Here is a 12,868-nt window from a genome sequence, read left to right on the forward strand (position 1 = left end):
CGTGGAACTTTCAAGTCAAATTCTCAGTTTTGCATTAAAAAGGTGGGCTGCCACTGTATTTTTATTACTCAAACAACCACTTTTTCTTGCTTACTATAAATTGGATATATCTGTCAAGAAAATCTTTAATTCATTGCCTCAAATTTTGAAACAAAAAAATTATATATCTTGAAACTGAATTTTAATGGCTTCTCTAATTCTTCTCTTATCAGAACTTATTAGACATGAAAATACAGATTATCTTACTTCTTCTTTTTCTTCTTCAAATTCAGCTACTAAGGAGCTCAATTAATTGCCAGCAAAAGTGGTTTAACAAGTTTTAGTGATAGTTTTAGAAAGGAAAAAAGAATTTGAAGAAATTACAAGGATTTGTGTTGATATGTTTTGGCCTTAATTAGAACCTTGTTTTTGTAATTTTGTGTCTTAAAATTATAGCACGACAAGGTTCTTGTTAGGGAAATGAACCTAATTTATGTGCTCAGTCTTTCTTTTACCATTTATCTTTAGCTTTCTTTTGTCTTCTTTTTCAATTGAAGAATTTTCTCTTTATGTAAAATGATATAAGATTTAATCACGCCCAAAAGACAGCTGCCCAAACTTAAATTAGAAGAGAAAATGACATGTCCACGACCTTTTTAACTTATGCTGATAGCTCCATGTTATCCACAACAGTTTTTCAAGGCAATGAACACATAAGCTGAACCTATACACATCAACACTGGTCAGCAATTTTGAATTTCACCAAACTAGTGTCTGCCTGAATAAATGGAGCAGCCACTATAGGAAGACGTATTACTCTATACCTAGGATGAGTCATGTATTGAACAAGTGGTCGTTAATGTTGAAATTAAACTGAGAAAATTCTAAATAACTGTCCAATGGATCAGCAAAATAAAGTTAGATGACTCATATATGTCATTGAATATGAAAATGAAAACCGGAAATATGATATTGATATATATATATATATATTGGTATAAAAAAATAATATATTACATTTTTGGTAAAACCGAAAAACCGGAAATCTGAAACCGAACACCGAACCGAACACCGAATTTGCTATTTAAAAAAACCGAAACACCGAAAACCGAAAAACCGAATTCATTCGGTTCGGTTCGGTTTTTCGGTTTTCGGTATTTATGCCCACCCCTACTCAAATAGGGTGGGCCACAGGCAAACATCTCCTTTTTAGGCCAAATCTCTGCAATGTGGCTTATGTAGAGCCATAAAGACGAGATATACAAAGTTACTCTTCATGATATGGAAAAGACAATAGGCTGAGAGAAGAAAAAGTCAAAACACATGAAAAGTAAACCATATTTTCATTAGAAGCAATATAAAGCAGTTCACAAGATCAGAAGAGGTCCTTGTGTCAAAAGAATATTGACATATTGTAAATGTTTCATCTTATTCAAAGAAGAAACATAGAATGAAAAAAATAAATTGAAAGCAAAGAAAAGTAGAGTTGGAAGTTAATAACTAAACTTAAAACCAATAAATAAGACAAGCATCAGAAACTCGGTTTTTGCATCACCCATGAGTCTTGAAGAATCGAGTAACTCATCATCTGCTTTTCAGTTCAATATAGAACTGAAGGAAAAGAAAATTCATAGATAAAGAAGCACTTTTGAAAAGTTTAAAGTCTAGTGAACATAAAAATGAACATCTAAAGTCTGGGTAAGAAATTAAAAGACGTTAGACTATATATTTGGGTAAAGAAATCAGCCACAAAAGCAAAGGCTACTTGAAGAAAACAAAGGACAGAAAAAAAAATCGAAAGTGCAAGAATGAACCAAACCATAAAATTCTTTTCCTTAAAAGAAAAGACACAGTAATTCAATGTCAAGTCAATGAAATATAAATCTACAGCAAATGACCAACAAAATACTATTCCATATCTATGGCCATAAAAATTCAGACCTGATCAGGCTGAGCAACATCAGAAAATATCACATCGACCATTCCAACCAGCATTCTGTATTTAGCTGGGTGTCTAGCATCCTCAATAATGGGAATAACATTAGTACGTTTCTTAGCCATGTTCACCAAGTCCCTTCCACTTCTATGAGAAAATTCAACAGCATATACCACTCCATCCTGCAAAAGAAAAATAAGTTCTAATTAAAAAACAGCACATCCCTCAACGCAAAATAGGAATCAATTCAAAGGCCATAGATCCTTACAGGACCAACAAGGTCTGAGACATGAGACACTGTTGTTCCTGAAGCAGCACCAAGGTAAAGGACACGAGCGCCCGGTTTCTGGAACAGATTACAAATGGAAAGAAGAATGTTATTATTGAAATAAAAGGGACCTTTTTTCAAGCTAATTAGTTGACAAGAGAAACTTACAATCCAGATATCATCAACTCCTCCAAGAATTGCAGCTGCTAACCCAGAACGGAAAGGATTCCACACTCTGTATTCAATCTTTGTTCCATCTTCATTCTAAGAATATAATAAGCAAACACAGAAATCAATATCTTGTACATAATGCAAATATTAAACTGGTAAGTTCTGGCATACACTGGTGGTTTTTATTTTACGGATATATTGAAGCTGATTAAATTCTGAAATGATTTAATAATCAGAACAGAAATCTATGGTAGGTTATGCAGATTATGCATACAAGACTGGCCAAGTAGGAGACAAGTAACTACAATAACAATCAAATCATTATACTAATTTGCAAGTTCTTGTAAATTGAGAACAAGTAAGAACATAACGCACCATTCCGGAACTACATACTTCAATTTGATAGCATAAACGGCGATTGACTAACATTTAAATAAATTGAGACAAGTCACACGTAATTTTTCAACAACTTATAATCATAATCCACTTCATCATCAAATTTCTACCACTAAGCTATGCACATTCCAAAAAAAAAAAAAATCAAACTTCCAAGCATTTACTAATAGTCACACAAAGTTATGTACATCACACCAAAGTAAAAAAAAACAATTACTCAACATCCAAATTTCTAAGCACCAAGTTATGCACATTCCAGAAAGATTGAACGTTGCAAACATTTACTAAGAGTCATATAAAGCTATGTACACACAACAAAAAAAACAGTTACTTAAAGGAAAGGGTTATAACCTGAACAGAGATTCTCTTCTCATTGTAAACAGCTTCACCAGGTACCAAATTCTTAGTACAAAGAGCATCCTCCTTACCCTTAGCAATAAACACACCTCCATGTCTATGAGGCTCCACCACAACCCTACTACCACCCTTCATTCCTCCACGTCCTCTTCCTCCGCCTCTTCTCCCTCTGTCTCCTCTACCTCCTCTTCCACCACCACGCTTCATCCCACTTCCTCCACTGCCAAATCCCCCTCTACCACCGCTGAAACCACCTCGACCGCCACGTCCTCCTCTTCCTCCTCCATCTTCTCTACCACCCCTGAATCCACGACCTGCAAAACCACATATTAGAACATAAACAACAACACCACCAACTACTACAACATACCAGTGTGATTGTTTATTAAGGGGTTCAAAAATATAAAGAATTAAACACACCAACATCTGCTACTATGTATATATTTATAATTTTTCGCCTTGACCCTTACTGGCTACACAGTAAACGCACAGCTCAAGAAAAGCGTTTTCAAGAATAAAATACACTACTTAGGGAACTTATATACACTCTGCTTTATTGAAACCATTTCATACAATCAGGCAGTAGAAGTAATTTAATTGCATAGAACAAGAAATGCATACCTCTAGTTGGTGCAACCATGGCTGCTGTTGTTTGTGAGAAAGTTGAGCAGACAAGTGTTAATGCTGAGTAGCGAGCAGACTTGTTCATATAGTGCTATAATCAGGATTTAGGGTTTTGCTTGATGCTACTTGGGGTGCTGAGTTGGGCTTGGGCCGGCAATGGGCTGAAACTTGCCAACTCCATTTTAATGGATTATAGTGGCAGCAGCACTTTGGGAATCTTTTCTTTTCTGCGCCGGGAGACTCTGCTCTCCTTTATTCAACTTGCCAGCTCCACTTAACCAACGCCGCATATTTTCATTGACACTATATTTATTTTCTTTTGACCCATTTCTCTAAATTTACTTTCTCGACTCTTAAATTGAAAAGGAGAATGAGAGACAGTGACAATTAAATAAGGAAAATGTCCAAATAATTAAGCACTCCTTCCGTCTCAAATTATTTTTCATTTTTTGAATTTACACGCCCATTAAGAATATTAATTAGGAGGAGTATTTGACTAATTTTACCCTTATTTATATCTAAGTTATAATCTTTCTTCATTAAAAATTTACTTTATTTATTTTTCATTTTCATTAATAACAACATTTTATTAAGGACAATGAAAAAAATAATTAGTTATGCCTTGAACTCTAAATAATAAGTCTCGTTTGATCAAGTTGAGGCACCGAATGTTAATCGCAGCTTATTCAGAAAACATATCGTGACAGAAAGTGATTAGATAACTCAGTACAAATTCCATAGGAAGTCATTTTTATTAAAACATACATAAACTTGGTACAAGATTAAAAAAGGATTAATGTGGCACAACTTATTTAGTATGCTATATGGCTACTAGAGGCCAAGAGCACGACATTATAAGCTCCCCTTTAAGAAAGGCAACACTTTAATATTATGTCTAAAGTCAACCTGACACATAAAGATTATAGGCTTATGACTTTTTTCTAAAAAATTTATTTATTCAAAATTTTGTTTTAAGGCTGCACGTCTATGCAATCACGAAAGCAACAGAGAAAGGCGGGTTCAAAAATAGGCAAAAACGAGAAAACAATCAAAACGACCTAATGGGTCGTTACACGTTTGGTCTCATCTTATAACTCATTGAAAGAACATAGTTAAAAAATATATCCAAATAAATGCCATGGTTATGACCAAAGATTCTATAGCTTTGTCCTATCTTCCACTTTGAGGGTGCCCGTGTACTTAGCACTCGCCAAAACTCCCTCCATATCTCGTCATCCCCTGTCTCCTCAATAGAAAGCGCTTTGCAGAGCCTTCAGTAACCACCTAAACACCTACAGAATCCTGCCATCCATCGTAGATCACCCCTCGACTATGGTTTTTCCGATTATGTTGGAATAACTTTAGGATCAATTGCCACTTTTTGTTGGTTTTGCGTAAATTTTGTGTTTCCAATTCGTGCATATAGAAAGTTATGGTCCGTTTACAAGGAAAGTGAGGCAATGGCTATATTATGTTGTTTCGTTTTGTTCCTTTTCCAATGGTGGTTCCTTCCTTGAACTACACGTTGGGTTTGCCAAGGAAGAAACTAGACTGCAAATCTATACTGTGAGCAATAGATGATAGTAGCTTCTCGAAATAGCTAGTTACTCATTCCCAAGATGATCACATATAGGATGACGACTGAAGTCTCTTCTCAGGTCCATTTTATTACTTTATATCCTGTACTTTCCTGTCTTATCAGTTACCTAGAGAAGACCTTATCCTTCTCTCAGTTTCTTGCATTTTTCTCTTACAGTGAGTCTAACGAAAATTTGTTTGTTTTCATATCTCTTGTAATGGTTCTGCTTCCATAGTAGCAACCTTTCTTCTGAATGTGATTTTCACCTGGCAAAAAAGGAAAAAACATTAAAGGGAGATATGAAAGAAGAGCATTTTATTTGTCACTTAAAGAAAACTGTAACCAACTTTTAAATATGGTATGTGATTTGCTTCTTCTTAACTGATAATATCTCTAGGCATGGGAAGAAGCATCAAAAGCTGTTAAAGATGAGGAGGATTTCAAGCAAAAGCTTTGTGAGGACTTGAATAATCTGGTACTTTGCTTTTGTATGTTTCCTTGGTTTCGTTTACGATGTTAGATTGTGTGAATCATTTCAAGTGTCATTACCTTTAATAGGTTCGTGAAAGTAGTAACAGTCAGCTCGCTAGATTGGAAGAACTGAAAAGGAAGCTGGAAGCTTTAAATCCGAGCAGAGAATCCACATCCCCTACCTTGGTAAGAAATTACTTTTTTTTGGAATCTTTATGAGGAGTTCACTAGCTTTGTTTGTGTTCTGCTTGTTTTCTAGATGGCTACTAGATCTATTAGTAATGTGATATCACTTTTTTTACGCTGTTGCATTTTGTCTCCTTTTGGATGTGTGTGAGTTTAGGAGCTGATGATGTTCTTGACCTTCTACCATCCTCTTAGTAAGTTAAGTCTTCGACTAACTCTAGAGTCCACAACAAGCAACAAGAAGTAGTATATGTGCAAAACCTGCTGATTCAATATATGACTGCCCACAAGAAAATGGTGCAAGAGGGACTTATTGGAACAATTGTAACTTGCTTCTGTGTTTAATCAATATGGTAATCTCAGATTAAACATGTAGAACTCGAGTAAATTTCAGGCTGGATCCAAATTCTTTTACTTGATTTTCTCGTTGCTTATGAATACTGATGTATTTTTCAAGTGAATGTGGAGAATTATGGTTTGATTCTTATAGGTTTTTGTTAAACCTTCTGCTACTCCTTTGTTGCTTAATGAACCTTGTCATCGGTGGTTACTCTGTGAAAGCAGTCTTATTTTTAAACCTGAAGAGAGCTATTTGGCAGCGCTGAAGATTGAACCAAGTCCAACTTATTTGGGCTTGAAGGACAGAGTTCCCAAGTGGCCAAATTGGATGTACTATAAAATTGGATGAGCTTGTGCCTAAAAAAAGTCCCCAGAATGCCCCAATTTGGCCAATGCTCTAAGCCATTTTATCAGAAAGCTCTAATATCCCCTTCTTTGCAGATGTGGGACTAGGTTTGATACTTAAATTATGTGAAGTGTGAGTAACCTACACAATCCCTCCCTTGCGAGAGGGACGACAATGTTGAGGGGAGCATGAGCACAATGCAGGCCAGATAACATACTTCAAGTCTACGACGACGTAGCCAAAACTAGAAGCTGAAATGATCCCCAATGTTTGATTGGAACCTTTATCCTTCAAGATAACACTAGCAGCGTGCCTTTAGCTTCTTTTTTGCTCCTTCCATAATCTTGTTTGAAGCTACAAGACTAAAAGTGGCACTGAGAATCTGAGATGATATGATGCTTGTCGCGTTAAGTGTTTAATAATGTTTCCTAACCAAAGCTGCATAAAACTGATGGCTCAAAATGTTCTTAGGATCTGAATCCCGTGGGACCTGCACCGAGCAGTATGACTCGTGATGTTTCTTCAGTTCAAGGTACACAAGAATCATCAAATGGATTATCTGAAACTACATTGAAAGAAGGAAATGCTGCAGCAGAAAATGGACAAAACCAACAACCTGAAGCAAGAGGGAAGAAGAAAATTAATGCCCAAGGAAGAGGCAAGGGAATTGGCATAGTGCCTAAAGGTAGAGGTTCAGCACCACCTGGTTGGACGGGGGCTGGGTTTGATGTGGATGGGAGAAGTTGATCACAGTTAAGTTTTGATAAAAAAGGTACACTTGCTGACCTTAATTGGTATAATGTCTAGTCCAAGCTTTGAATTAAAGTATCTTTAATTCCTTCTGTTATGCACTGTTTGTAAAATGATGATACACATTGAAATCTGAAACATTCGTTAACATCTTATGACTAATGCTTTGAGTTATAACATTATCAAATCCCTTTTGTTATCTAACTTTTTTAGTTTCCCTGTCGACCTAGTTCAGCCATTTTGGAAGTCCAACTTCCTTGATAAGGAAGAGAAAGAGAAGATTAGAATAGTAATTCGCGACAATCCGGTGGGAGTGGAAGAGGAGATTAATGATTTGAAGAATTTTGTAAGTTGTTCTCATTTGGGGATGACTTTGTTTGGTTAGTGTGGATGTGGACAGTACTCGACTTCCCATCTAGATTACTACAGTAGCATCAATCATGAATCGGTGATAAATGTCCTTCGAATTGGGTTTGAAAGGGGTTAACCGCTGCATACAGCTCTTAGTCACTGATATATGTATTCAATTATTGTTAGGCAGCTTACACCACAGAACACCATTTGAAGTGTACTTAGATAAAAGAAGAAGCAGATGTTATTATAATCTAATAATCATATAGCGAAGACATTGGTGCAGGTATGCAAACAAAGCATGTTTTGAACTTTTTGACATAACAACCTGAGCGCATTATGGTAAAATGTCTGATGATTGCATACATCTAGCTCAAAACATATCTTGCACGGATATTTGTAGTACTAATAAGTCCTGTTATTAGGTCATTCTGCACCTGTATGGTATGAGAAAGCATAGAAGATTAGACTAAAGATGTTTGTTATGCTCTTTCTCCCTTGTAACTGATCTATTGCTTTAAATAGTCAAAACACAAGGGGACATATAAAAACAAGAGAAAGAAACAAAACACACGAACAATAACATTGAGAACCAAAATCACATCACACTACCATCAAATATAACAGTGTTGCACTAGTTTAAGAGTGTTTGAACAAAACCTCCTACAGAACTAACAAAAAAACATGAGCTTAAATTTTCTAGGCAGCAACCTTTTGCTTCTTTGGCACCCGATAGGCACCAACCACACAGGCGTGGTCCCTTTCAAAAGGTTCAAGAGTAACTTGTTCAATTGGTTTAAACTGCTCTGCTTGTAGCTTCTTCACTTCCTGAGCAAATACAGCCTCCGCTGGCACTGTTGAGTCAATACAGTTTGCCTATAAAAATAGAGGGAACTGTGTAAGCAAAGATAATGAAGAAATAACAATCAACAGAGGAGAAATTCCGGTGCACGCAAATTCCCCATAAAAGGAAACATGTGGAACTTTCAACAATCTCTTTACATTGGCATAACATGATAGAGCAGGGGCTACAAACCTTGATTGATATAACAAAGTGACCTCCAGCTTTCAAGAAGTAAGATGCATTTAGAGCTAAAATTCTTGCCTGTGAACAAAAGAGGTTATTTAAACATTCGAATAGAATTATACACCACATACTGCTGTGCTGCAGGACAAGAATGGAGACTCAAATATAGGGGTGGGCGTTCGATTGCTCGGTTCGGTTTTTTCAAAGTTTGGTTCGGTGTTTCGGTTTCGATTTTTTTAAAGTGGAAACCGAACACCGCACCGAATTAGTTCGGTTCGGTTCGGTTTCGGTTTTCTGATTCGGTTTTTTAGCATTGGTTAAGCAATAGTCACCCGTTACTAAATGATTCATGACCAAGTATCAACAGCTGCAGCAGCCGCAGCAGCAGCAGCAGCAGCCAACAGCAGCAGCAGCAGCTGCCCGCAACTGCAGCCACAAATTCCTAACTTTTTCATTTTGATTCAACCATTTGTTCAACGTACATGTAAACATATATTATCCTGAAGGAAGGGTTAGTTATGATAAAAGGAATGGCTATTAATCACGCCTAAAAGACAGCTTCCCAAACTTAAATTAGCAGAGAAAATGACATGTCCACGACCTTTTTAACTTATGCTGTATTGAACAAGTGGTCGTTAATGTTGAAATTAAACTGAGAAAATTCTAAATAACTGTCCAATGGATCAGCAAAATAAAGTTAGATGACTCATATATGTCATTGAATATGAAAATGAAAACCGGAAATATGATATTGATATATATATATATATTGGTATAAAAAAATAATATATTACATTTTCGGTAAAACCGAAAAACCGGAAATCCGAAACCGAACACCGAACCGAACACCGAATTTGCTATTTAAAAAAACCGGAACCGAACCGAAACACCGAAAACCGAAAAACCGAATTCATTCAGTTCGGTTCGGTTTTCGGTATTTATGCCCACCCCGGCGTCAAATAGGGTGGGCCACAGGCAAACATCTCCTTTTTAGGCCAAATCTCTGCAATGTGGCTTATGTAGAGCCATAAAGACGAGATATACAAAGTTACTCTTCATGATATGGAAAAGACAATAGGCTGAAGAAGAAAAAAGTCAAAACACATGAAAAGTAAACCATATTTTCATTAGAAGCAATACAGTTCACAAGATCAGAAGAGGTCCTTGTGTCAAAAGAAGTATTGACATATTGTACTGTTTCATCTTATTCAAAGAAGAAACATAGAATGAAAAACAAAATTGAAAGCAAAGAAAAGTAGAGTTGGAAGTTAATAACTAAACTTAAAACCAATAAATAAGACAAGCATCAGAAACTCGGTTTTTGCATCACCCATTAGTCTTGAAGGGGAATCCGAGTAACTCATCATCTGCTTTTCAGTTCAATATAGAACTGAAGGAAAAGAAAATTCATAGATAAAGAAGCACTTTTGAAAAGTTTAAAGTCTAGTGAACACAAAAATGAACATCTAAAGTTTGGGTAAGAAATTAAAACACGTTAGACTATATATTTGGGTAAAGAAATCAGCCACAAAAGCAAAGGCTACTTGAAGAAAACAAAGGACAGAAAAAAAAATCGAAAGTGCAAGAATGAACCAAACCATAAAATTATTTTTCTTAAAAGAAAAGACAACAGTAATTCAATGTCAAGTCAATGAAATATAAATCTACAGCAAATGACCAACAAAATACTATTCCATATCTATGGCCATAAAAATTCAGACCTGATCAGGCTGAGCAACATCAGAAAATATCACATCGACCATTCCAACCAGCATTCTGTATTTAGCTGGGTGTCTAGCATCCTCAATAATGGGAATAACATTAGTACGTTTCTTAGCCATGTTCACCAAGTCCCTTCCACTTCTATGAGAAAATTCAACAGCATATACCACTCCATCCTGCAAAAGAAAAATAAGTTGTAATAAAAAACCAGCACATCCCTCAACGCAAAATAGGAATCAATTCATAGGCCATAGATCCTTACAGGACCAACAAGGTCTGAGACATGAGACACTGTTGTTCCTGAAGCAGCACCAAGGTAAAGGACACGAGCGCCCGGTTTCTGGAACAGATTACAAATGGAAAGAAGAATGTTATTATTGAAATAAAGGGACCTTTTTTCAAGCTAATTAGTTGACAAGAGAAACTTACAATCCAGATATCATCAACTCCTCCAAGAATTGCAGCTGCTAACTTAGAACGGAAAGGATTCCACACTCTGTATTCAATCTTTGTTCCATCTTCATTCTAAGAATATAATAAGCAAACACAGAAATCAATATCTTGTACATAATGCAAATATTAAACTGGTAAGTTCTGGCATACACTGGTGGTTTTTATTTTACGGATATATTGAAGCTGATTAAATTCTGAAATGATTTAATAATCATAACAGAAATCTATGGTAGGTTATGCAGATTATGCATACAAGACTGGCCAAGTAGGAGACAAGTAACTACAATAACAATCAAACCATTATACTAATTTGCAAGTTCTTGTAAATTGAGAACAAATAAGAACATAACGCACCATTCCGGAACTACATACTTCAATTTGATAGCATAAACGGCGATTTACTAACATTTAAATAGATTGAGACAAATCACACGTAATTTTTCAACAACTTATGGTCATAATCCACTTCACAATCAATTTTCTAGCACTAAGCTATGCACATCCCAAAAAAAAAAAATCAACCTTCCAAGCATTTACTAATAGTCACACAAAGTTATGTACATCACACCAAAGTAAAAAAAAACAATTACTCAACATCCAAATTTCTAAGCACCAAGTTATGCACATTCCAGAAAGATTGAAAGTTGCAAACATTTACTAAGAGTCATATAAAGCTATGTACACACAAAAAAAAAACAGTTACTTAAAGGAAAGGAAAGGGTTATAACCTGAACAGAGATTCTCTTCTCATTGTAAACAGCTTCACCAGGTACCAAATTCTTAGTACAAAGAGCATCCTCCTTACCCTTAGCAATAAACACACCTCCATGTCTATGAGGCTCCACCACAACCCTACTACCACCCTTCATTCCTCCACGTCCTCTTCCTCCGCCTCTTCCACCTCTGTCTCCTCTGCCTCCTCTTCCACCACCACGCTTCATCCCACTGCCGAATCCCCCTCTGCCACCGCTGAAACCACCTCGACCGCCACGTCCTCCTCCATCTCCTCTACCACCCCTGAATCCACGACCTGCAAAACCACATATTAGAACATAAACAACAACAACACCACCAACTACTACAACATACCAGTGTGATTCCACAAGTGGGGACAGGATTGTTTATTAAGGGGTTCAAAAATATAACACAAGGGGTTCAACATCTGCTACTATGTACCCTTACTGGCTACACAGACCTTACCCCTCGATAAACACACAGCTCAAGAAAAGCGTTTTCAAGAATAGGTTTAACAAATACACTACTATTACTACTTAGGTTGAACCCATTTCATACAATCAGGCAGTAGAAGTAATTCCAGTGAACAAAGTCATAAACCATGTATTAGAACAGACAGAAACTATTACTAGTAAGCAAACTTATATCCGATAAGTAATTACATAGAACAAGAAATGCATACCTCTAGTTGGTGCAACCATGGCTGCTGCTGTAAGCAACTTTGTGAGCTGTACTGAGAAAGTTGAGCAGAGAAGTGTTATAAAACCCTAATGCTGAGTAGCGTTGTAAGTCGAGCAGACTTTATATAGTGCTATAATCAGGGTTTAGGGTTTTGCGAGGTGAAAACAGATGCTACTTGGGGTGCTGAGTTGGGCTTGGGCCGGCAATAAGCTTCATAATGGGCTGAAACTTGGAAACTCCATTTTAATTTTTGGTCCTTCTTTTAGGGTGGTCTTTAATTTTTGGCCCTCAAATTGGTGGTCTTTAATTTTTATCCTTCGCTTAATACCCCGAGGTTCTGAGTTTGAAGTCAAGCTCAGTAAAAAAAGAAGGAATTTCGCAAGGCAGAGGTTTGAATTCACAAAGTAGAATTTTGTCGGGCAAAATTTTGCATGCTTAAGACAGATTTTAGTCCAAAACGTAGAGTTTGAAAAACTCTCCCTTAAGATAGAGTTTTG

At 36.4% G+C, this 12,868-nt stretch overlaps 3 protein-coding genes, 1 long non-coding RNA gene and 2 other non-coding genes across 8 annotated transcripts; 2 read left to right on the top strand and 4 right to left on the bottom strand.

Annotated features, from left to right (window-relative positions):
• Positions 1 to 661: 661 nt before the first annotated feature.
• On the bottom strand, positions 662 to 3,432 carry LOC132041511 (rRNA 2'-O-methyltransferase fibrillarin 1-like). 3 transcript variants are annotated; one of them, XM_059432224.1, is made up of 5 exons: positions 3,102 to 3,432; positions 2,352 to 2,447; positions 2,184 to 2,261; positions 1,921 to 2,097; positions 662 to 703 (listed from the first exon to the last, which is right to left on the bottom strand). In XM_059432224.1, the coding sequence occupies exons 1-5, from the start codon at positions 3,312 to 3,314 to the stop codon at positions 677 to 679; spliced, it is 591 nt and encodes a 196-aa protein (XP_059288207.1). In that variant the 5' UTR covers positions 3,315 to 3,432; the 3' UTR covers positions 662 to 676. The 3 variants fall into 3 exon arrangements, with proteins under 3 accessions (XP_059288207.1, XP_059288206.1, XP_059288208.1); XM_059432223.1 differs by lacking the exon at positions 662 to 703 and adding an exon at positions 1,139 to 1,201; XM_059432225.1 differs by lacking the exon at positions 662 to 703 and adding an exon at positions 1,174 to 1,212.
• On the bottom strand, positions 1,507 to 1,573 carry LOC132041522 (small nucleolar RNA snoR60). Its single transcript, XR_009411078.1, has one exon. It is a non-coding gene; the product is annotated as a small nucleolar RNA snoR60 (small nucleolar RNA).
• Positions 3,433 to 4,821: 1,389 nt separating the features above from the next.
• On the top strand, positions 4,822 to 7,581 carry LOC132041512 (uncharacterized). The gene is made up of 4 exons (XM_059432226.1): positions 4,822 to 5,389; positions 5,708 to 5,785; positions 5,869 to 5,967; positions 7,124 to 7,581. Exons 1-4 carry the CDS (start codon positions 5,351 to 5,353, stop codon positions 7,397 to 7,399), a joined length of 492 nt encoding a protein of 163 aa, XP_059288209.1. The 5' UTR covers positions 4,822 to 5,350; the 3' UTR covers positions 7,400 to 7,581.
• Positions 7,582 to 8,313: 732 nt separating this feature from the next.
• Positions 8,314 to 11,916, bottom strand: LOC132041513 (rRNA 2'-O-methyltransferase fibrillarin 2). The gene is made up of 6 exons (XM_059432227.1): positions 11,684 to 11,916; positions 10,932 to 11,027; positions 10,765 to 10,842; positions 10,502 to 10,678; positions 8,790 to 8,858; positions 8,314 to 8,629 (listed from the first exon to the last, which is right to left on the bottom strand). The coding sequence occupies exons 1-6, from the start codon at positions 11,894 to 11,896 to the stop codon at positions 8,453 to 8,455; spliced, it is 810 nt and encodes a 269-aa protein (XP_059288210.1). The 5' UTR covers positions 11,897 to 11,916; the 3' UTR covers positions 8,314 to 8,452.
• LOC132041514 (uncharacterized) lies at positions 8,629 to 9,333 on the top strand. The gene is made up of 2 exons (XR_009411075.1): positions 8,629 to 9,137; positions 9,175 to 9,333. It is a non-coding gene; the product is annotated as an uncharacterized LOC132041514 (long non-coding RNA).
• Positions 10,083 to 10,153, bottom strand: LOC132041521 (small nucleolar RNA snoR60). The gene has a single exon (XR_009411077.1). It is a non-coding gene; the product is annotated as a small nucleolar RNA snoR60 (small nucleolar RNA).
• Positions 11,917 to 12,868: the final 952 nt, after the last annotated feature.

This window comes from Lycium ferocissimum, unplaced genomic scaffold (genome assembly GCF_029784015.1).
Source record: "Lycium ferocissimum isolate CSIRO_LF1 unplaced genomic scaffold, AGI_CSIRO_Lferr_CH_V1 ctg105, whole genome shotgun sequence".
Lineage (NCBI taxonomy): Eukaryota > Viridiplantae > Streptophyta > Magnoliopsida > Solanales > Solanaceae > Lycium > Lycium ferocissimum.